The sequence below is a fragment of the Lissotriton helveticus genome, chromosome 1_2 (genome assembly GCF_964261635.1).
Source record: "Lissotriton helveticus chromosome 1_2, aLisHel1.1, whole genome shotgun sequence".
Classification (NCBI taxonomy): Eukaryota; Metazoa; Chordata; class Amphibia; order Caudata; family Salamandridae; genus Lissotriton; species Lissotriton helveticus.
Window position 1 is genome coordinate 355,054,068 of NC_136058.1, and position 25,684 is coordinate 355,079,751.

Below are 25,684 nucleotides of genomic sequence, written 5' to 3' on the forward strand. Positions count from 1 at the left end.
AATGGCAAGTATTCTGTTTCGACGAAGAAGGCCAACCAGCTTCAGAAAGCATGTTCAGCCACGCAGCGTGACAGCCATTTTGTACAGTTGGGATTGGTTTGACCGCTTTGGATTACCTGTGGATTTCAAACATAGTATGCTTAATCGGTAGTAGAGGTGAAAGAGGCTTTACATTCTTAGTTGGTGGGTCAAACTGTGCCTGTCAGAAGCATATTCCCTGATAGGTAAACCTAATTTTATTACTTCTGTAATGTATACAGTGACAAAACACACCTGCGTGTCTTATAAATGTGGAAAACAATAACGGTGACAAACACAACTTTATTTTTTCACATACACCAGTGTGCAACAATGACACACACGCATGTATTTGATATCATACGGACACATTTGGTGACATTTGCGTTCAATTTGTGTTCTTAGAGGTTCTTGTCCTTTCAAAATATTATTGCCAATCTACATTTTGTTTTGGTATTGTTTCAAATTGCTGTCAGTGAATCCACTACCACCATTTTTGGAACTGCTTTTTTCACCACCAGTTGCCTGGAAGCAATGGTTTGATGCGTGTGACATGAATGTAGGATCTATTGGTGGCACGCTTTTAAGACCTGAAAGAAAACAAATGCGCTTCAGTTATTAGCTTTTCAAGGTTGAAAGATGTATAAACATCTGCCTGCTTTAATAGTAAATGAAAGTGAGTAATTAGAGGAATTCTAGGAGGTGGTGATAAAAATGGAGTGTAATTTTGACGTTGAGCCTAGCTTGATAATGTTAGGATATACGTTTTTAAAAAGTTTGCGAGCCCAAGGCGAACATGTTGATGCTTTTATTTGTACAGTTAACAATGCCAGTTTGAAAATTATGCAGATCAGTTGATTAGAGAGCAGTTTATTGGGATATGCCATCTAAAAAGAAGAAAAAGAATCAAAAGGCTATTAACCTTCACCAGGCCTGGCTCTGGACAGAGTCTTTGCACCTCCTCTGAACCTCCTTTCTTCCCCCAATCTCTCCAAATAGCTTCAAAATCCTTTGAATTACCAGACCCCACTGAGAATATCCATGTAATGTTCCCTGACTTTATTAATTTTCTCCCACCCACCAGCAAAACAGGGTATGAGGTCAACCGCTATCTATGAAGAATCAGGGATCAAGCCAGCAGCATAGTAATACACAGAAATTTCTGAGTTCTTATTGGTATACCTGACATTGGGCATACACTAACCAGAGACAATGCTTCATTTTGGGAAACATCCTTTACAACGCAACTTTTACCACGCAGTGCCTTTACGACGCAACTTTTACAACACAAACCATTACAACGCATCGCGCTGGGGGGCGCTCTAGGATAGGGAATAGGTTTAATGTACTATCCAAGACCTTCCCTACTATCCACGGGGACTGGAGTTGGAATAGTAAATTAAACAATTCACTATCCAGCGCCCCAAAGCACCATGCGTTGTAAAGGCATGCGTTGTAAAAACCGTGTTGTAAAGGCATGCGATGTAAAAGCATGCGTTGTAATGTCATACATCCCTTCATTTTGTGGTATTTGGATCACCAACAGGTTTTCTTAAATCCTATAAACACCTTCCAAACAATGGCCAAGTTTACTGTAGAAGCAAACTAAAGGGCACACCCTGCCATTCCACACCTAAAGCACAGATTCGGGCAGTTCTGATTCAATTTATGTATAAATTGGGCAGTCCGATATACCAGCCATTTAGTGAAATACTGCATCTTATGGAAATTGTCCCTCCTCAAGGTTAAGAAGTTTAACTAATTGGTTTTTTGCCAATGCCTTTTTTGATATTATCACTTTCTCTTCGCTGAGCCATTTCATTGAAATCTGGATATGCAGGTCTACACTCTCATAGGACAACATGCATTGATTCCACTGACCTACGTTACTAATCTTTGAGTTTTCCACCTAATTCAGTAATAGCTCCTTCTTTTTTAGCATACTTCTCAGATCAATCTTGTGTAACCCATTGATTAGAGTACTATGAGATCACTGTAACATTCTTATTTTCTAAATCACAAATGTTCTATCTCACCCAAAAGTCCCATCTATCATTCTGTACAAAATCACCCAACTTGACAAATCCATTCCTGCCCGATCTGGCTAGAGAAGCTGGATCCATATAGATCCCTCCCTCTAGATCTAGGTTGCTCATCGGAGTTTCCAAATTCACATAAGGAATATCAGAAGCCTTATAAAACGGTGCTCTTTCTTGAGGAGACCTTGCATGGTCTTATATTAAACTTTTGGGGGGATTTAACAAATCTTGGCAAATCTCTAATTTGATATTCCTATAGCATCTTATCCACTAATCATTCTGAAAGTAACTAGATGAAGCATTTGTCCAAAAAAATCTGAACATTAGCTGTACCAAATGAGCAAAATAGTATATCCTAAAGCAAGGAAGGACAAGTCCCACTTCCTCCGTACTAGGATATAAAGTGGGTAGTGCTATCCTTGTGATGGCTTCGTTTCATTAAAGAGAAGACATCATGGAGTTTATTTCAGCAAAAAATGTACAGTTAGTAGTGCATGGTGCTGTGACAAATAAACAATTAAATAAGGGGAGGATTGCCATCTTTTTTTTTTTATTTTGAAAAGTTTTTTATTACAAGTTATATTGATTACACAGCGTTTTGCCTACAAGCCAGGGGCCGGCCGCAGTAAATTGAGCACTGTAGGTCTTTATAACACAGCCATTTCGCCAACAACCCGGGGGACGGGCAGCAATGCAAGGGCACGTAGATGTGTACCCACCAGTTCTTACATGTTAATACAGTGCAATCCACATATTATGATTTGTACAACCAACCAACTTACAGAAAACCAACAACTCCCCCACCTCCCCCTTGCCATGTCACAAATGCAAACGCAACATCTGCCCATCCCGCAGCCTGCCATGCGTGTCAGTTGAAATTCTCGCACCCAGCTACGCATGGTTTACCACAATAAAACTCACCAGTAGGAAACAGAGGACGCATCACATGTACATTCGCAAAAGGTTTCATGCCAATTTACCCTTGCTCATCCCTTTCTGTCCAGATTTCCGATCTCCCCTGGGCCAGCTAGCTCACAAAAGGCCCCATATACTTTGAGGCCTAGAACCAGTTGGAATTAATTCCCAATAATTTGACAATTGATCTTGACAGTATGTGACCGCGGTAACACAACCTGCTATATCAGGCGGACGGGTCTTTTTCCAGTGCATAGACACTTGAAGTTTCGCAAATAAAAGCAGCATAGCCACCAATTTCCGAGAAGTCTTTGGAATCTCAAACACAAAGCCCAGCAGTGCCATCAGTGCCATCAGAGGACTAGCCTGCAAGGTGACGTTAATAATGTTGCTAATGTGCCGAAAAATGTCCCTCCAGTATTGCGCCACCGGCCTACAATACCTGGAAAGATTTGCAAATGTAGCGTCTGTGGCTCCACATCTCCAGCAGCCTGCGACGTGGAGCAGTCGTGGAGTCTCCACAACGATACGGGACTAAAGGGCCTTTGGTATTGGGAAGAGTGATCCTATCCTGAGCAGGATGACCTTGGGGTTCTACTCAGCCCCTCCAAACCTTCAAAGGAGAGCCGGAGTGCTGTGCTTCCCTCCTTCCCTCCTTCTGGAAAATGCAGATAACACCTGGGACTGCCTGCCCTTTGCTACCCTAGACAGATTGGAACCAGCTCGAGGGGGGGGGTGAACTGACCAGAACAAATCTGGGTTAGACAAAGGGCGTACCACCACCCGACCCTCCATGAAGGTTTACACTGGGTATAAAAGTGGCACCCTTAGAACATCTCATCAGAACACTCCTGGTACTGAGAAGATTCGGAAGAAGGACTGCCCTGCTGTCTGAAGAAGTCTGGATCTGATTGCCTTCAACCCAGGATCATAGATGTGACTCATAGGGTCAGCTGGCTGACCTTGTTGTTGAACTACAGGGACACAACAAGCTTCCATAGGACCATCCTGATTTCCAGATGACCAGTTCCCACCTGGACCTGGATTTGTCCTGTCTGCTGGCCTCTGTGGGGGTGAGCCCTGACCATCCAAGTGCTGTCCTTCACAACCTGGGCCCTTGTCTGGAGTCAAAATGTACTACTCTTTGCCTAACTGAAGGTTCCATCAGATCTGGCGTTAAGTGCCATCCTGCCTCACAAAGCCAAGCAGCCCCAAATCAAAGCCTTCACCGGAACTGATGTTGAGTGACATAGAGCCTTGCAGCGCAGATCCTTTCTTAAAGCTGGCCCGGACCCAACGCGAGCCCCGCAGAACGATGCAGTTCCTACCCGAAGGCTCCATCTGATTCAATGCAGAGAAAAGCAAATCCCTGGCAAGCTGTTATTGCGCAGTTAAAAGCGTCACTGGGTCTGTGCCAAGCTCCACAAACAACCCTCTGGCCAAAATGGCCACCTGGTAGGAGTTGCTAACTTGAGCTCCTGGGTTATGGGATAACCAAAGAGGTTAAAATCCCTGTTAAACCTTGGTAACCCCCCCCCCTGCAATCACCCATCTGCTGAGCTGAAACAGGCTGAAACCTGCTAGCCGAAGAAAGGGTAAAGTGAAGCTGCTTACCGACTCCGGTGTGACTCCGAGAATCCAACAGCGCCTGGAGCGTTCTTTGCCGAAGGCATCTCAAGGCGATTTCACTGAAACCCGACGGTGCCTGGAACGTTTCGAGGCGAAATCACGGAGATCCGACGAGCTGTGGAGCGACGTGGAAGCGGACCGGCCCGCGTTCCTAGGGGCAGCGTGAAGGCGGTCCAGCCAGGGAGCCAGAGCGACGTGGTGACGGACCAGCGTGGGATCAGAAGCGGAGTGAGGACGGTGCGGCGTGCAAACCGGAGTGACGTGAAGACTACGGAGCGAGTGAACCCGAGCGACGTGGAGCCCATGTCGCCAAGCTGCGGAGCAAGGAAACGAAGATCCTCGACTAGCGCATCTACGCTGCATTGAGTGGAGGTGAGAGACGGGAGCGGAGGCTAGGCGGCGCTTGGCATGAGACACAAGTAGAGGAATGGAAGGACCCTGCGCTCCCTAGTGCAAGCTGGGATTGAATGCAAAAATGAGTGAATAATAAGCCTGGAAAGTGAATTGAAGGGGAAACTACGAAGTGCCGCGCCTGACCTTAAAATGGGAGCCGCATAGGACAATTCAATTTGCATAAAGGAAGGTAGCTCATGCTGCCTATTATGACCATCTGTTCATTAAATACAGTAGAAATAGTACTCAAAAAATGGCGGAATGATAGAGGAGCAACTGAAAGAGGACTGATTGTCAGATTCAAAACTACGTCGTCCCTTACCTTGAACTTGTACTGGAATCTCAGGTAAGACGTAGAAGATTTTGCAGGGACGCAAGGGACCAACTTCCCAAACTACTAACTATAAGCTTGCTGAATCTTTAAGTATACAGCTAGATTAAACCTAGAAATTTGGGAGGAGGGCCGGTACTGGGCGATGTTGAATTAGAAGGTTATTTCTGCCGACCTGCGAAACAACAAGTAGCAAGGGTTTACTAAATCTAACCTCTACTTCCAGTATTCTTACTCTCTAAATCTTCCTCTAAAGTTAACTTCTATTTACTAAGTGTTAAACCCTCTTTTGACTCCTACCTGCGATCAGATTTGGCTTGTCCCTCGTCCAGTATTTCTTTATCTTGATTAAGTAGTGATGACGTCAAATGATCTGGTCAGGTGTTCATATGAAGAGATATTCTTTGCACGAGAACTATAAAATAAGGAGTTTTATTTTACAAAATGTTCTTTGGAATTTTCACATTATTTCTTAACTCTGTCTATTTTTTACTCTTTGACTTACTTGCAATTGTTTTCTTGCGCTGTTTATTTCTGGATTCTGTGTTCTATTGTGCCAAAACCTGTTGCAAACACAAATGAACAACCACCTCTGCACACATCCTATTTTGTATCACCTGAACCCTTGAGTATTCACTACTAAAATAAACTTCACAATATTTCCTTATACTAATTCTACTATAAGTTGAAATCTGGAAACCACAGACGCGATCCTTCTTTCAGCCGAAACGGAAGGCAAAGCGTCTTCTGGAAACCTGGGTGCGGTTTAAATAGGCGACCGCACCCAGTGGAAGTAGTGCGCACGTTAACGTAAAGCCGCTATGAGCAGAGGAGCTCAAGCGGCTTAAAAGCAGCTGGTGTCTGAGGTTTGCAAAGATCGGTTTTCTTATATTATATTTTTCCAAAACCCCTACAACAAGCTACAATGTTTACGATCTCTACAAAACAGGTCTTCTAAATAAAATGAACACAATATTCAGGAAATTCAATACTTGCAGGTTTAAACACTTACATAAAAGTTTACAAAACACACTCATAGGAAGTGCTGGTGCACGGGAATGGGGCGGGATTTTTTAAGACTGAATCGGATCTTTAGCCATAGGATCTGCATGTCGCAAAGGCTAGGATGGAGAGTCATGACAGTACTCCCTTCTCAAGATCTCCCCTAAAACTGGTGTAATAGGTTTAGGTTTATCAGGATGGCGCTTATGAAAAGTTCTTACGATTTTAGGAGCATGTTTTAAATGTTCCAATGGCTCCCAAGATCTTTCTCCGGGACCATAACCTTTCCAATCTACTAGATAGAAAAGTCTTCCTCGAACTCTTTTAGAATCTAAAATTGTCTTTACTTCAAATACAGGATGTCCTTCCACAATGATTGAAGAAGGAGGATGAATAAAACGAGTTTGTGGATTGAAAGGCCTAATTAAAGATACATGAAACACAGGATGCATTTGATGTTTTGGAGGGAGAACCAATCATACACTGACTGGATTAATGATTTTTTCTATAGTAAAAGGACCAATAAATTTAGGGTTGAATTTTCGGTTTCCTTTAATCTTTAGATTTTTGGTACTAAACCAGACCTTATCTCCAGGTGAATAATCAGGTTGTCTTAATCTATGTTTGTCAGCAAATTTTTTCTGGTTTTCCTTTGCTTGTGCTAAGTTGAATTTAGCCTGTTCTTGAATGGAAGATAATTTGGAAATATATTCTGAAATTGCAGGTACCGACTCTAGTTCCTTACTTTCTTTTGGAATTTTTTTAGGATGGAAGCCAAAATTACAAAATAATGGGGACATTCCTATGGATGTATGATCCACATTGTTATAAGCAAATTCCAATTGACTTAAAAGATCTGACCAGTCTTCTTTTCATTGGTTAACATACAACGAATAAATTGTTCTATCGTCTGATTTGTGCGTTCTGTTAAACCATCAGTCTGAGGTTGATAACTAGATGATAATCGAACTTCCATATTTAACAAAGAACTCAAGTTTCGCCAAACACGAGAAACAAATTGGGATCCTCTGTCAGAAATGACCACAGATGGAATTCCATGTAAACGTATGATATTAGTCGTTATTAGATGTGCTAATTCCATTGCAGTTGGTCATTTCTTAAGTGGAATAAAATGAGCCATACGAGAGAACTGATCCACTATTGTTAATATGGTAGTATAGCCTCTCTTGGTGACTGGTAGTTTGACTATAAAATCTAAGGAGATGGTGTGCCATGGTTGAGGTGGGATTGGAAGTGGAGTTAAAAGACCACTAGGAGCCTAATGAGATGGTTTATTCTGAATACAAACACTGCAAGTTTCTACAAAGTGTTTTACATCATTAAACATTGATGGCCACCAGAAGGTTCTTTTGATCAATTCGTAAGTTTTAACTATGCTTGGGTGTGCAGACAAAGAAATGTCATGATGATAATGAAGGATGTCTTTCCTAATAGAGTCAGACGGTACAAAAATTAGATCATGTACAAAAATTAGATTATCCCTTTCTTGAAGATATGGATGTTCTCTTTTCCATTCTTCTAAACTTTTCTTTATCAACTCTTTTTTGATTTCTTCTATAACATCACAAACCGATAAACTGGCTTGAAAATGTGAACTTGGGATTACAGGATGAACTTCCTGAGTTTGCTCAACATGACTTTCACCTATTGTGGATAAAGCGTCAGCTTTTATATTTTCTTTTCCAGGACGATACGTGATTATAAAATTGTAGTCATTGAAAAACATTGACCATCTCAATTGCCTAGCAGATAAGGCCTTTACTGATCTCAAGGCTTGAAGGTTTCTGTGATCAGTATAAATCGTTACAGGATGACGAGCTCCAAGCAAGTAGTGGCGCCATTCCTCAAAAACTGCTTTTATGGCCAAAAGTTCCTTGTCAGCAATTGCATAATTCAGTTCAGCTTCAGACAGTTTTCTGGAATAAAATGCAATTGGATGCATTTGACCGGTATTAAAGTTTCTTTGAAATAAGATGCCTCCTAAAGCAAATTGTGAAGCATCTGCTTCAACAATAAAAGGTTGACTCGGATCAGGATGACATAAAATTGGAGCAGAAGTAAATTTTCCTTTTAAATCCTGAAAAGCCTTTTCAGCTTGATTTGACCACTCAAACTTTACTCCTTTTCGCAAGAGTTTGGTAATAGGAGTTATGATCTGGGAAAAGCTTTGAATAAAGCGACGATAAAAATTTGCAAAGCCTATAAAGCTTTGGACCTGTTTTACTGAAGTAGAACTGGGCCAAGAGTTAACAGCTTCTACCTTTTTTGGATCCATCTCTATACCTTTTGGACTGATAACATAACCCAAAAACTCGACCTTTGAGACATGAAACAAACTTTTTTCCAGTTTCACGAATAGGGACTTTAGAATCAGTTTTTTCAGAATGGCGCGAACTTGCTGTACATGTTCATCTTCCAAATTAGAAAAAATTAGAATGTCATCGATATAAACAACACAACATACATCGATGAACTCATGCAAAACTTCATTTATAAAAAATTGAAAAGCTGCTGGAGCATTACAGAGTCCGAAAGGCATGACATGATATTCAAAAAGGCCAAATTTAGTACGGAAAGCTGTCTTCCATTCATCGCCTTTTCGGACTCTGACCAGATGATATGCTCCGCGCAAATCCAATTTTGTATAAATGGTTGCTTTTTTTACCTGATCTAGTAAAGTAGGAATCAAAGGTAATGGATACCTGTTCTTAATGGTTACATTATTCAATGCTCTAAAATCTATACACATACGTAATTCTCCTCCTTTTTTTGGAATGAAAAAAAGAGAAGATGACACAGGAGATTTAGAATGGCGAATGAAACCATTTGCAAGGTATTCATCAAGTTATTCACTAAGGTGTAAATTTTCCTTTTCGGTTAGGGCATAAATCCTACTACAGGGTAGAGTTGCTCCGGGAACTAAATCAATTCTGCAATCAAAATCCCTGTGCAGAGGAAGAGTATTTGCTTTCTTTTTATCAAAAACGTCTAAAAGATCAGAATACATAGGAGGAACTCCCTCTAAAGCCAAAACACTACTAGATTCTGTGTTAAATTCGAAACCTTGGTTAACGTCTTGAGACCTCTCTAAAAGGAAACAGTTGTTTTGACAACAATTGGAATGAAAGGTAATTGTGGTTAGTTAACCAATCGATTCTTGGATTGTGTTGAATTAACCATGGAATTCCTAAAATCATTTTAAATTGAGGGGCGTCAATAATATCAAATTGAATCTTTTCTCTGTGAATAGGAGAACAGTCCATTTCAAGAAATTCTGATTGCCTTTTGATTGGGCCTGAAGTCAGTTCTTTTCCATCTACTGCCCTTACAATTTCAGGATGGTCTTTTAGGATAGATGTAAATCATAATTGAGAAAAAAAGTGTATGTCTATAAAATTTCCAGTTGCTCCTCAATCTATAATTGCTTCTACTTTCCTTGATTGAGATAACTGTCCTAAACTCTTTAACTCTACGATTATACAAAAATGTTTACATCCAATGGGTGGAACAGTAGAGGCCAAACTAGAAATAGCTCTCGATAAACTGACCTCATCCTTCATCGAGTTTTCTAGTTTTCCGATTGCTCTTGAATTAAAGCTTTTTCTGAGTTTTTAGGCTTACCTTTATTTGGTCGAGTTGGGCAATCTCTAACAAAATGACCAGATTTACCACAATAAAGACATTGATTCAATTTTCTTCTCTTGTCCTTTTCATCTTTAGATAGAGGACCTCGAATAGAACCAATTTGCATAGGCTCGACTGCATCTAATTTGGGACCAGAATCCCGAGGTGTTGAATTTCTTTCTTTTATTATCAAAAGTTTTTGATCACTCTTACCTTTCTCTCCCTTTCGTTCACTTAAGCGATGGTTTAATTTTACAACTAAATCTATGAATTCATTGATATCCTCAGGAGGTTCAAGAATCTGCGTAACCATATCTTTTAAATCATCTCTTAAACCTCTATAAAATATCGAGACTCTCTTATCATAAGGCTAATTTGCTTCAAGGACTAACCGATTGAATTGTGAAATATAATGAAGCAAATCTGAGGATCCCTGTTTTAAGTTTAACAGGTCATTATCCGCCGATTGTGCAAAGACATGTTTTGCAAAGATTTTCTTTAAGGCACGCTCAAATTCTTTAAAATTATATAGAATTGGATCATCCTTTTCTACTAAAGGAACTGACCAAAGAGCAGCGTCACCTCCAAAATAAGATAGCATAAAAGCTACTTTGGATGAGTCATCAGGAAAAGCAGATTTTTTGGCTAGAAAGTGTAAATGAGACTGTTGCATAAATATGGAAAACTTATTGCAATCCCCATAAAATCTTTCGGGTTGAGCTAAAGGAGTTGGAATTGGAGTAACTACTTGTATTCGGGTTTGAGAGTCTAACTCAGAAGTAGTGCCATGAAAGGTTGCGGGTTTCAAAAGTGTTTTTTGTTGAACAGCTGCTTGTAATGCAGACATGTCCCTACGTAAAGAAACATTTTCATCTCTTAAGTCCTTTAGGACTGAAGCTATGTCTTGTAAGGTCACTTGGTCCATTGCGTCTGGGCGGAATAGTTTTCGTGGGCTTTGCCTTCTGTCAGATTCAAAACTACGTCGTCCCTTACCTTGAACTTGTACTGGAATCTCAGGGAAGACGTAGAAGATTTCGCAGAGACGCAAGGGACCAACTTCCCAAACTACTAACTATATGCTTGCTGAATCTTTAAGTATACAGCTAGATTAAACCTAGAAATTTGGGAGGAGGGCCGGTACTGGACGATGTTGAATTAGAAGGTTCTTGCTGTCGACCTGCGAAACAACAAGTAGCAAGGGTTTACTAAATCTAGCCTCTACTTCCAGTATTCTTACTCTCTAAATCTTCCTCTAAAGTTAACTTCTATTTACTAATTGTTGAACCCTCTTTTGACTCCGACCTGCGATCAGATTTGGCTTGTCCCTCGACCAGTATTTCTTTATCTTGATTAAGTAGTGATGACGTCAGATGATCTGGTCAGGTGTTCATATGAAGAGATATTTTTTGCACGAGAACTATAAAATAAGGAGTTTATTTTACAAAATGTTCTTTGGAATTTTCACATTATTTCTTAACTCTCTGTCTCTTTTGTACTCTTTGACTTACTTGCAATTGTTTTCTTGCGCTGTTTATTTCTGGATTCTGTGATCTATTGTGCCAAAACCTGTTGCAAACACAAATGAACAACCACCTCTGCACACATCCTATTTTGTATCACCTGAACCCTTGAGTATTCACTACTAAAATAAACTTCACAATATTTCCTTATACTAATTCTATAATCTTATCTGGATTCTCTCAGTATTGCACCTTTTTTTCAAAACATTAATCTCCAAAAGGTTTTGCACACTTAATTCAAAACATTAATAATGTTAAATAAGAAATAAAACCTATTCAGCTGTCGTATTCTTCTTTCCTCAAAAGAAAACCAAATGTTCCAAAAATTGTTATGTGCTTTCTTGCGATGGGCGCCTGAAGTCTAAATTATCAAATTGCACTTATCTTTGTCTTTCTCCTTTTTTTCAGGCATCAGGACTCGAAGAATCTCTGAAGTGGTGTTTCCTCCGGATGGATTTCCCAAGTCAGGTAAGTTGAAATCTGGAAACCACAGACGCGATCCTTCTTTCAGCCGAAACGGAAGGCAAAGCGTCTTCTGGAAACCTGGGTGCGGTTTAAATAGGCGACCGCACCCAGTGGAAGTAGTGCGCACATTAACGTAAAGCCGCTATGAGCAGAGGAGCTCAAGCGGCTTAAAAGCAGCTGGTGTCTGAGGTTTGCAAAGATCGGTTTTCTTATATTATGTTTTACCAAAACCCCTACAACAAGCTACAATGTTTACGATCTCTACAAAACAGGTCTTCTAAATAAAATGAACACAATATTCAGGAATTCAATACTTGCAGGTTTAAACACTTACATAAAAGTTTACAAAACACACTCATAGGAAGTGCTGGTGCACGGGAATGGGGCGGGATTTTTTAAGACTGAATCGGATCTTTAGCCATAGGATCTGCATGTCGCAAAGGCTAGGATGGAGAGTCATGACACTGATAAATCAATAGACATGGAGAAGGGAGCCAACTCTAGGACTTAAACAGACTATGGCAAGGGAAAGAGGACTAATATAAATTGTAGAAAGAGAGAAAAGACATCAGCCCTAAGAAAGATAACTAAAACGGCGGACATCTTGGAAAGTCTACACAAATATCATAAAAACATAGTATTTATTATAGAATCACTTGTATTGGAGAAGGTATTTACAAGAGGAATCCAGAAGAAACTACCTGGAAGAGGAATCTAAAATTAGAATCGATTATTCAATTACTGATACTAGAGAGAATATTATTATTATTATACTACCAGGTATAATTATAATTATTATTAAATAATTTATGCTAAGAGAATACTCATACTACCAGGAAGAGGGCAACTCATTTTTAGTACGCTAACACTCATCACAAAATGGGGGACAACTACCTGGAACGAATAAGTAGGAACGCCTATAGCATAAAATACCCTACCTATCTCTCTAAAAATGCAGCCAAAAAATGTAAGCATAACCTCATGAGGAAAAACCCTGACACATTGATCTCTGACACTTCCTTTTGCATGAATAAAGGAATCATCATGAAAGATATGATATTCTTCCAGAAGAAGGATGAAATGACGCAATGTCTTTACAAAGATGCTATATATTAAATCCACAACTAACATCCCGCATGGCACAACATTTATGACCAGAGCATCACCTAACCTCAGAGCGGACATTTGCATAACTATCTTCAAGACTGGAATAGTGTTGATCCAAGCCTCTAACGACGACCTGGAAAAATTCGACAACATCTTCTCATCCTTTAAAGGAAATATGGAGAACACAAATCCACTACTACACCAGATTCATATAGAAGACAACCTTATCTCACTCAACAACCCCACTATAAGTAGCACAACAACTAGAGACCACCAGGAACCTGATCAAGTTACGCAATTAAGAGATACTAGGCCTTTACAACCCCAGAGTCCCGCAACAGACAACCTAGCCCCATCCGACACTAACCCTATAAGTATTACCCCAACCAGAGACCAACAGGAACATGATCAAGTTAAGCAATTAAGAGATACTAGACCTCTACAACTCCAGAATCCGTCAACAGACAACCTAGTCCCATCTGACACTAACCCTATAGGTATTACCCCAACCAGAGACTGACAGGAAACTGAACATGTTACTCAAATAAGAGATACCAGGCCTTTACAACTTCAGAATCCGTCAACAGACAACCTAGTCTCATCCGACACTAACCCTATAAGTATTGCCCCAACCAGAGACCAACAGGAACCTGAACAAAAGAGCACTCTATCTAGAGACTCACAGGAACAAGTCACTCATCCAGGAGCCATATGCGGAACAGAAAATACGTTAGTCGGGAATGAAGCAGAGAGAACGCGAAATACAAATAATAACAACAACAGCCGTGGTTCACCAAACTTTGATAGATCGGCTAACTCCGCAATTATTGACAGAGGAGAAAATCGACCTAAGGAAAATATCAAGAAGTCAATGATACATTGTTCAGAATGGAAATTCGGGAACAAAAAAAGTGAAGATCGAAACATACGGAAGAGTACTCACATTACGGCACCCAAGGTCATGAGAAAAATCTTCGAGATCCAAACACAAATCAGCAACCTAGCACAGGAAGTACAAAACACCCTGAAAGGGATAGAAAAACTACGTGATATCACAGAAAACACGCACAATGAAGTAGAACACATCAGAGAGCTATTAAACACAACCATAGATATAAACAACAAGAGCTCGATGCCATTGTCAAACAGACAAAACAGACCAGATAGGAATCAAAATAATTTAACTGAAGAAGATATACTATCACTACTCCGGGAGTATTAGCCTTCGGACCTCATGAAGGCACAGGAATTCAAAAGAGTACCGATAGACACCAACAGAGCATCCACGAGGAATGAGAGGAAACTGAATCTCAACAACTTACAACAAATCAAACTAACCATTGATTCGTTAAACATGATCACAACCAGAACGGACAATTCTTTAAAATGTCTACTGCTCAACTGTCGATCTGCAGCGAAACATGCTTCTGACATAGCCGACATTATCATCAATCAGGGAATAGACATAACAATCCTTAACGAAACCTGGTTATCTGAATCCTTGTCCCCAGTCTTGGACCTTCTGGTGCCTCCGCACTATAACATATTGAGACTGGACAGACAGAAAAAGACAAGGGGCGGTATTGCCTGTATCCACAGATCGAACTTGGCCAATTTCAATCTGACCCCCTCGAATCATGCGAATACCTAGGGCTCAATATAAGATCGGCAAACAAACAGATTTGCAACTTACATGCCCTATATCACCCACCAGGAAACAATTTGAACTTCGTTGACCAACTGCCAACACCGACATTAATAATATATTTTTAGGTGATTTCAATCTACGCTGGAACTACAACAACGACAAACAGGTCAACGCCTTTAAAGACTTTATAATTGAACTAAAACTATCCCAAGCATGTCTTCAACCAACACACCACGCCATAACCTTCCTAATAACATCTTGGGAGAAGATAAAAACCATTCAATCTAACAAAATGAAAAGATGGATTCGAGATACCAGAGACTCAAATATGGATCTTCAAATTGAAAGCTGCAAGAGAGACTTAAACCCACCTGACAACATGAAAAATGTGAATGATCTAACGAACCATTACACTACCTCAGTAACAGAAATAGTCAATGCCACCATACCACTCAAACTGGAAAGAGTTACGGAAAAGATAAAAAACCCATGGTTTAATGGAATATTGAATGAAGAAAGGCGTAACTTGAGACGCGCAGAAAGAAAATGGAGACACCACCCATCTTCCCCTGAACTGAAATCACTAAGAAAAATCAGAAATGAATATAACAAGGAGATCATCAACTCAAAAAAAGGAATTTATCTGAATAGAATTGAATAACGCCAAAAACAGACCACGGAAATTATTTGAAATCATAAAACAACAATCAAACAAGATGGCAAAATCTGTCCAAGAGGTCACTAAAATGCAACTAAGCTGCAAAGAATTCTCTACCTTTTTCACTAACAAGGCCAATAAACTGGAAGAAGAACTTAGGATCACTGCAGATAACATTGACGACAACACACCACCATCACAAGCTGCACCGAATTATGCGGATAAGACGACTAAAAACAAAGCACACTGGGACACTTTCAAATTATTGGACCAGAATGAGGTTGCTAAAACGCTAGCGGTCACTAAACCCAACAACCATTATAACAACCCACTACCATCAAAATGCCTACAAATAATCAGCCATACTATGATTCCAATATGGACAGAAATTATAAACGCCTCACTTTCCCAGGGGGTCCTCCCAGAAAGCCTGAAGACAGGACAAGTAGTCCCGATCATCAAAAAACCCACAGTGGACCCAGTGGATCCAAATAACTATCGCCCCGTGACCAACATCCCTTTTCTTGCCAAATTGATAGAAAAATGTGTACAGAATCAGTTGAGAAGGCATATCGACAACTTCTCATTGTTAGATGACTGTCAATCGGGATTCAGAGCAGATCACAGCACAGAAAAAGCAATCCTACACATTGTCGATGATGCACTCTAAGCACTAGATCACAATCAATCTTGTCTACTCATCCTCCTAGACCTGTCATCAGTATTTGACACAGTTAACCACGACAAATTACTGAACAGGCTTCACGACAGGATGGGAATGTCTGGCACTGTACTGAAATGGTTCGAATCATTTTTACAGAACAGAACTCAGAGATTCCCAGTAAACCAATCACTTTCTCCTTTCATGCCCAAACACAATCGGAGTACCTCAAGGATCCACTTTATCTCCATCACGGTTTAACTTATACATCGAAACTCTTACAGAAATTCTGCAAAAATCAAAAATATCTTACCACATGTATGCGGACGACACGCAAATCTACATCAAGATTGCAAGAATGGAAGACATCACCACAATGAATGAGGCCCTCAAAATATCGCTAAAATGGATAACTGACAATCATCTCAAGCTAAACGCAAATAAAACAGATTTCTTACTTATGACACCACAAAAGAATCAATCCGAAGTGAAGGAATTGTCCGAAATGATCACAGTGTTAAATGGCACCCTTACTCTAGTTGACTCAGCGAAGTCACTCGGAATCACACTGGATGAGAACCTTCATATGAAAACCCACATTAAAATAATGCCAAAAAACGCACGTTTTCATTTGAACTATTTGAGAAAAATGAAATCTTTTTTAACGGAGACCGACTTAAAACTAGCTGTGCAATCACTGGTTATTTCTAGGATTGAATATGGGTGTACAACACTAGCAGGACTACCAAAAATCTCCACAGAACCCCTAAAAGCATGCCGCAATGCAGCGGCAAGACTTATTACTGGTTCGAGGAAATTTGACCATATCTCCCCTCACCTGAAAGCTTTAAACTGGTTACCTCACGAAGCTAGAGTACAGCTGAAAATGGCATGTATCACCCATAAAGCGATTCATCACAACACACCTAGATATCTTGCCTAAAAAATAGAAATTTCAGGAGGAAACAGACCTACCCGGAGTGCCAATTATCTGCTCCTGAGACCACCTATCTTCAGGAAGAAAAAAACCTATGAGAGGACGTTCTCAGGCGCGGCTCCCAGAATATGGAACTCCCTTCCCGCAAACATCAGAAAAATTACAAACACTGTAACATTTAAGAGGGAAACTAAGATCTTTCTTATGAGTAAGTTCCTCCCATAGATACGACAAATCGCCACCTAGACTCATCACTGAAGTGATTACTAGATACAAATCATAGGAAGGGAGATGATAGAACCTTAAAGAAAAGTCGTTAAAAACATTTCAATTACTACCTCAGAACATTGTTTACTCGTGTTAATCGATATTGGCCCTCTATTGTTTTCTTTATATTATCTACTTATAGACTAGGTCTGAAGTAGTACTAATTACGTTTTTGATCTTATTGCTTTGTATACATAGGTGTATTAAACCATGCCATATGATGTTAAGCGCTCTGATACCCAAGGGTCATGTTCGCGCTATAGAAAACTGTTAATAAATAAATAAATAAATACCCTTGCGACATAATTGTAGCGGTGTTCGATAAACCCTATGTAGAAAATTAAAGTGTAGGAGTCGTAGCATATAGTTTGGCGAAAGGTGTTCCAGCTATGTACAACAAAACTGCCACTGATTGTCAGGTATTGAAATATCTATCTCCCTCTCCCAGTCTGCCATTGAAGTGCTAGAGGTGATGGGGGCCGTCTCCTGAGTTATATTATAAATTTGCGTTATTAATTTACGAGGGGACTTGTTTGATATAATATTTTTCCAAAGCTGGAAGCAGTTCCGGAGCAGTCGGGAATCCTGCATATCTTGCCCGACATGCCGCCCTAAGTTGATAGTATAGCAGCATATCTGAGGCTGTGGGTGGGAGTGGGTCACACATCTGCTGGAGGGTCATGAATTTGTCATCTGGGTATAAATCTCGGCCCGTCGTCGAATTATGTTTCTTCGCTCTTTCAGTAGTAGCCCTATCCGTCAATGGCCGCAGGAGTGGAGTACACCCCAATTGCATAGATGGTGCGAATAGCTCCCTGCAACCTGCCCTCTTTGCAATGCGTGTCCATGCCCATTTCAGCGTTTCCACTGTGTCTATTTCCGAATGCGGACGCTTATAAGGGTGAAGTACTGCTACTTCCAAAGGGGTGGGTGCAGTCCTGTCACTCCCTATAGTCACGTGCGGTTGATATGGTATGGGGTGCTGCCAATAATGTAGATATTGTGCCTGAGCACTATAGGCATATAGCTCTATATCTGGGGCCGCCAGATTGCCCTGAGAGAATGGCAGTGTTAACAAATTCCAAGACACCCGAGGCTGTCTTCCCGTCCACACCAACTCAAGAATACTTGTACGAAGCCACTTAAAAAAATGAGCGTTTAGTGGCATAGGTATGTTCACAAAAAGGTGTAAAAGCTTAGGGAGGATCACCATCTTAGTGATTGCAATATGACCTGTAAGGGATAATGGGAGCTGTCTCCACCTTTGCCCTTTGCTCTCTATCCAGTCTACCACTCTCCCGTAATTGGACAGCCACAACTCATGTGTTGACCTGCTTATCCAGATCCCCAGGTAACGTGTTGCTTCCGTTACCCATTGAATGGGGAACTCAGTATCGCATTGCTGGGTGTCGTCCGTAAGAGGCATCAATACAGACTTCGACCAATTAATCTGTATCCCCGTTAGCCCCCCATATCGGATCAGTTCTCTCATGACGATATCAAAGTTATCCTTCGGATTAACTAAATAAATCGTCATGTCGTCGCATACATGGATATCAACAGCCCCCTAGATGTGAATCCTATGCTACGCTGAGTATGGTGTTGTCTAAGTCTAGCCGCCAAAGGCTCAGTCGCAATGGCAAACAGCAGCGGTGACAGTGGACATCCCTGTCTCATTCCCCTTGTGATACTAAATGAGTCTGATATTTGTCCATTCTCTTTCACTCTTGCCCATGGATTGGTATAAATTAACTGAATCTGTTTATTAAAAATGGGGATGAGGCCCATCCTGGCGAGCAAGGCAAACAGGAACTGCCACTCCAAAGAGTCTAACGCTTTTGTAGCGTCGAGCAGAGCCGCCACCGCCTGAACATGTGGTGCCAAATAATGTAACAGACCAAAAATGACACGAAGATCATGTGCTGTTGACCTTCCCGCTATAAAACCCGACTGGTCCGATAGCGCTATCTGTGGAAGCATGGGTCACAATCTATTAGCAATGAGCTTGGCATATATTTTTGCGTCCAGGTTAATCAATGACAGTGGACAATATGAATCTGGCTTGGTGGGGTCCCTATCGGGTTTTAATAATGTTATTATTGTGGCTTCTCTCAGGGTAGGGGAAAGCTCGCCTGACTCCATTGCTTCTTGGAAAACCCTCAACAGACGGGGGGCTACAATATCAACATATTCCTTATAAAAGGCCGCAGTGAGCCCATCCGCGCCCGGGCCCTTATCTGCGGGCATTCCTGATGTCACTTGCCGCACATCCTCCACTGTAATGGACAGTTCAATGTATTTCCTAGCGCCATCATTAAACCATGCCAGTGCCACAGTGTCCAAGTATTCAGAAATGTCTGAATGAGACGGGTCAATATGAGAGGCGTACAGTGATTTATAAAAATTGAGTCATGGTCGCTAGGATAGCCTGCGGAGTCCTAGCCATCATATGTGTGAAGTTCAGTGATATATGTGTGAAGTTCAGTGATATATTCTGATCCCTTAGGGGGACAAAGCATATTCGCCAGAGTTTTCCCAGCTCGATCACCCTCGCCATATCTACAGGCCTGAGTATATTTTTGCATATAGGCTGTTTCCGGTTCTGCCTCCTCCTGAAATTCCTTTAATTTGGACCTCAGTGCAGCCTTAGTGACAGGGGAGAGATCGACTTGGAGGATCGATTGTAGCTTTTTCACATTGCATTCCAGTTTCTGAAGGGTATGTCCCTCAATACTCCTATTTTTAGTGCCATACAATGCCCCCTACTGACAACTTTAAATGTCTCTCATAGTGTCCCATGTGAATCCACTGTACCCTCGTTCAGCTAAAAAAATGAGACTAGTTTCTCTATAAGCTCTTCTCGGAAAACCAGATCTAAGAGTGCTCTTGATGGAAATCTCCAGCTGAATGGCTGTATGTTTGAAGGCGGAATTTGCAATGTGATCTGGACGGGCGCGTGGTCAGAAAAGGTGAACGTGTAGTGTGTAGCTTCAGAGACCCAAGTATGCAAGTCACGAGATGTTAACCAACAGTCTAATCTGGACCAGGCATTCCGATGTTGTGTTACACATGTGCCTTCCCTATCCGTCGTGTGTAACGGTCTCCATGTGTCCAGCAATTGTAAATCATCAATGATGCCCAATAGCATCTCAGCCGCCCTTGAATGGTTTTCCCGACTCGCTCCCCGTCTGTAAGCAGTAGGCGACAAAACAACATTGAAGTCCCCTCCCCAGAGTGTCGCCACCTTTCCCAGTGATTGAATTGTATGCCACACATGCTGAAAAGATGTTGGACAGTCAGTGATTGGACCGTAGGTATTTACAATCAAGGCTGGAGTGTTGCAAACTGTGCCCTGAAGCAGTATATATCTACCTTCATTATCAATCACAGAGTGATGTGTCTTCCATTGCAGCCCTCTGCATATTAATATTGCTACCCCCCTGGAATAATTAGAGTAAGTGGCCTCCACTACCTCACCCCATCTAGCATGCCTAAGTATGTTTGTAGCTGGTGATGTGAGGTGAGTTTCTTGCAACAAACATATTTCCACCCCATGTTTGATTAAATAAGAGTGAATCAGTCTGGCCTTCCTCCTATCATTCAAGCCCCTAACGTTCCATGAAAGACAATTAACATCAGCCATTTGTGAACCATATACAGTTGGGCGTCTAAGCTCTCCAATACACCCGGCCGTGCCGTCATAATGTATTTAGGTGTAGAGTGTTGTGTGACCTTCGGTAAAGAACTGTAACGCAAGAGGGCAAAAGAGGCATAAGCAACATATTGACTATGGATTGTGACATGGCAGTAACAACTAGTAAAAACACTGTCCCTTTCACCCCCACCTCCCACTCCAACCCCCAATTAGGTTCTGACCATCCCACCCCAGTCCCACCCCACCAAAAACTCTCAAACCACAATAACAAGCACAAGTAAATCATCCCACAGGGTACGTGAGGCCACCGTCATACACCCCCACACTCTTGGTAGTGTGGCCGAGGCCAAGACATATAAATTCAATCTAATACTTCTTGTCGGATTTACCTGCCCAACCGACCAAACAACAGTAAATGTAAATGTAAATGTACAGGAATTTATATAGCGCAAATCACCGAGCGGTTTCTAAGCGCTCGCTTAGGGAAACCGTCCTGGTATTCCCCTGTGAGATAACCCCGGCAGGGTATCCGCAAGGTGAATGCCAGGCATCCCGCCGTGAGGGGCCGTTGTGGAGATTAAGCAAGCTATTGCCCAGAGTCGCAGAGTGTGAACCCGTGAATCGAGTAGGCACCGGAGCGAGAATTGTCGAGTCAATGGACATTTTAGGACTCAAGACCCCGCCGAGCCGGGAATTGAACCCTGGTCCCGGGCTGACCTCTGCTTCCAGGTCTGCCTCCTCTAACCAGTGAGCCACACTTCTCCACAGTGATCCACCGGCCATTAATGGGGGAAACGGTGAACAAGATACACGTGGAAGCGTCCAAAGCACAGAGGACACCCAAATCTGAACAATACATATTTAACACATTTCCACTTATCTGCGCCTCCGACGATCAGGATCTGCTATGTCAATCATTATCGCTCAATGTCCTTTCAGAGTGTGAGTCAATTTGTGGAGCTTGCTGCTCATGTTCTTTCGCCATCTGCTTCGCAAACGCAAGTGGTGCCTTAGCGTCCATGAAGAAGGTTGGTTTCCCATGGCCCTGAACCCTCAACTTGGCAGGGTAAATCAAGGCATACCTGGTTCCAATCTGCTGGAATATTTTCTTTGCAGAAATAAACTCACACCGAGTCGCTTGCACCTGGAGCGTGAAGTCGGGGTATAGTGCTATGTTGTTTCATTTATATTGGATAGCCCCCTTCTCCCTTGCAAGCCGGAGAATCGTGTCCTTATCTCTGTAATTCAGGACTCATGCCAGAATGGGTCTCGCCGGTGCTCCTGGCTTTGGCCGAGGGCCCAGGGTACGGTGAGTGCACTCAATCAAAAACATTGCCGACAGATCCGAGCCAAACAAATCACGCATCATCTCCTCTATGTACTTCTCCATATTCTGAATGTCTGTGGATTCTGCCAACCCCGTAATGCGAATGTTGTTCCGCCTTGATCTGGCTTCCAAATCCTCATTCTTCTGTTTAATGAGTTGCAAAACCCCATCCATACCACGTAATTTCCTGTCCATTTCAGTTTGACCCTCTTCCGTTTCCGTGATTCTCATTTCAATCACACTCATGAGGCCATCGTGTTTTTCTAGTCGTTGCGTTATTCTATCTAACCTCTCTGCCAACGAGTCCATTTTCGAATCTATCCCTTGAAGACTAGATTTTAAGTATTTGAACATTGATCGAATATCATCTTCAGGTGGCTGGACCACAGCATTCTCCCCTGGCGGTTCCTGGCGGTCAGCATCAGTATTCGTGGGTCTGTTAGATTTTTTGTCAAAGTTAATTTTTGGCTGGTGTGTTTCCGGCTTTTCCTATGGTGGCACACCACTCCTGTCCGAGATACCGTCTGATGGTACCAGCCCCGCGCGTCGTGAGGTACTATCTCGTGGACAGTGTCTCGTGAGGAACAGTTTACAATGCCCACTCCAAGTTTTCCGCTTCCGATGTTTATCCTTGAGAATTCTAGCAGCCACAATGCACCTCATCACATCCGTGCATATGTTCCAAGGATTCGCCAGCAGTCACTCTCCCTCTACTGGACTCCTCTGTACATCTCTACTTCACACCGCCAATGCTCGTCGCGGAATTCTCAAACGTAGTACGACCCCAACATCAGCGCACTACATGGGGCCCCTCATCCACAACACAGCAGTCTGGCCGATTGTCGTCTCCGTCCCCAGGACTGGGTCGTACAATTAAAATACACAACGGGGCGCGAGGACGGCCACACCCCCGTGCAATTATACTACGCACAATTCACGACTAGGGAAATGGAACGGTACCAGCAGTGCACCATCTTTCACCTCTTCACCCCACTATGAGTCTGGGGGGGAGGGGTGTACCATGACACATATAGGCCCCCACAAGGAAGGGCGCTTATGTGCAAGCTTTATGGAGGCACAGCCGTTGCTTGTTATAAGGAGCACAACTCGGTGTCATCTGCTGCAGCAATACCTTCAATAAATTCTCTCCAATCTGCTGCACGCAAAGCAGCCGGATATCATTTCCAAAATCAGCGGCCTTCACAAAATGGCGATCTCGCAATTGCACTAGGGACAAGGTGTGCTGTAATGAAATGGAGCCGGTGCCCACCTCGTCCTCCAAACGTTCCTGAGAGCTAAGGCCCACGTGTAATATCCCAGGCTTTACCACTCGCTCTGCAATGCCGCCTCACCTCACGGGCGGTGTAGACGCTCTCAAGCGGCACCTCCCGCCCCGGTAAATGCGCCTTCTTGCAGTTTAAGGGACCGGCTCACACTACAGTCGCGGATTCCAGCTCCCATCTGCAGCATTCGATACCCTATCTCCCTCGACCTTAACATCTCGGCTGCGGGAGATGGGAGTAGAGGGTTCAGCGTTGAGCCTTCTGTCCTCATTTCTAGATCATAGAGAACAGAGGGTCAAATTAGGAGAATACCTCTCCCCTGCTAAATCCCTACAATGCGGGGTTCCACAGGGGTCGGCCCTAAGTCCGACCCTATTTAACATATACGTGGCCCCACTAGCAAGATTAGTAAAAGCGCAGGGAATGGAAGTAGTGTCATACGCAGATGACACTCAGATCATGGTGTCGTTGGCCCATTCGGTTAGCCCCTCAGCGTCCAGCTTCAGGACTTGTATGCAGTCAGTCGCTGACTGGATGGTACTCAACTCCCTGCGGCTGAACGGTGATAAAACCGAGGTGCTAATCTTTGGAAAGGACCAGGATGTATGGTCAAATGAATGGTGGCCGCCATTCTTGGGAACTTTCCCTGTCCACTCACACTCAGCTAGAAATCTTGGGGTCATCTTTGATACCTCGCTGGCAATGACCCAGCAGGTTAATAGAACGGTGGCCACCTGTTGGGGAGTTATTAAAATTCTTCGAAGAATAGTTCATTACCTCTCCCCGGAAGCTAGGAAACAGACCGTGGTTGCGTTGGTCGGTTCTAGACTAGACTATTGCAACTCACTGTACGCAGAGGTCAATAAGGGATTGATCCAGCGTCTCCAAATAGTACAAAATGCGGCAGCAAGATTTGTACTAGACATTCCCCGCTCTTCCTCTGCAACTCTGGCCAGAAAGAGTCTTCACTGGCTTCCTGTAGAGCATCGTATCTCTTTCAAAGTCATCTGTCTAGCATATAGGGCTCTGAAAGCAGGAACTTCTGATGGGTTGGGATCACTTCTTTCTGCATATGTTCCCAGCAGAAGTTTACGCTCATCACAACAGCATCTCTTGGTAACTCCTCGGACCAAGAAGACCAGATGGGGAGGAAGAGCTTTCTCTTCTGTCGCCCCTCGTCTCTGGAACGCACTTCCCTTGGAGCTTAAATCTTTATCCTCACTGCCCCTCTTTAAAAAGGCCCTTAAAACATGGTACTTCAAGAAAGCCTACCACTAACTAGTTCTCTGGACTTGCAATTATTTTGGTTAGGCGCCTTGATGCCCATTGGGCTGAGTTCTGCGCGTTATAAATTTGCTTTCATTTCATTTCATTTCATTTCATTCATTTCCATCTGGGCCCGCCAGATGTGTCCCCTCCGTGTCGGAGCGCTGCAGCCACTCTGCGTCCTCGGCGGCCCGAACTTCCGGTGGCGGCTCCCCCTCAGCCTCGCTCCCAGCGCAGCTAGACTTCTTACTTGAGGTCCTGGCATCCTGTCTGCTGTGACGGAGGGAGGCCGCTTCCTCCGCGTTGATGTTTGGCTCTCTGTCGGGCCGATCACCGCTCAAAAACCACAGGCAAGTTACATTGGACAGTTGGCTGCATTTATCGGGCAAAAGATCCCAATTTTACACGTCAGGTTCAGATTTATGCCGGATGTTTAAGCCTCGGCCGGCGGAGCCGCTCTAAAAAGCGGCCATTCGCAGCCCAGCGAAGCCACGCCTCTCCAGGATTGCCATCTTAATTGAGGCAACGCATCCCAGGAATGGAAGAGGAAGCAACATATATCTTGAAAACTTATTTTCAATCTTTATCAGTATTGGTCTATAATTCAAGTTATATAAATTATTCACCTCTCCCGAAAAATAGACCTCGAAATATTGCTAGGTTTCGGCATGAACATGGTCGCTAAATTCCTGAATAAGATCAGCGGTAGAACAATTACTCAGTGTTAGACCTGACATCATTGGTGTGAGTCTCCCTTCCATTTTTGACGGATTGCCTCCTCTGTTTTGATATGTTTTTGCTGGATTAATGCTTTGGGCACTGTGCCATCGTAATCAGTGCCACAGTGCAAGTGCTCCCTATGTTAAATTGATGTACTAATTGGTTATTCCATGATTGGGTTAAGTGGTTTACTGTCAG

The 25,684-nt window shown here is 42.6% G+C and overlaps 1 protein-coding gene across 1 annotated transcript in view; it reads right to left on the reverse strand.

The window, feature by feature from the left end:
• Nucleotides 1-386: 386 nt before the first annotated feature.
• Nucleotides 387-25,684, reverse strand: part of LOC144807915 (uncharacterized) — a 274,167-nt gene continuing 248,869 nt past the window's right edge. Inside the window, exon 8 of the mRNA XM_078673506.1 lies at nucleotides 387-608. Within this exon, the coding sequence (XP_078529632.1) occupies nucleotides 457-608 (152 nt within the window). The 3' untranslated portion in view covers nucleotides 387-456. The remainder of the gene's footprint in view (nucleotides 609-25,684) is intronic.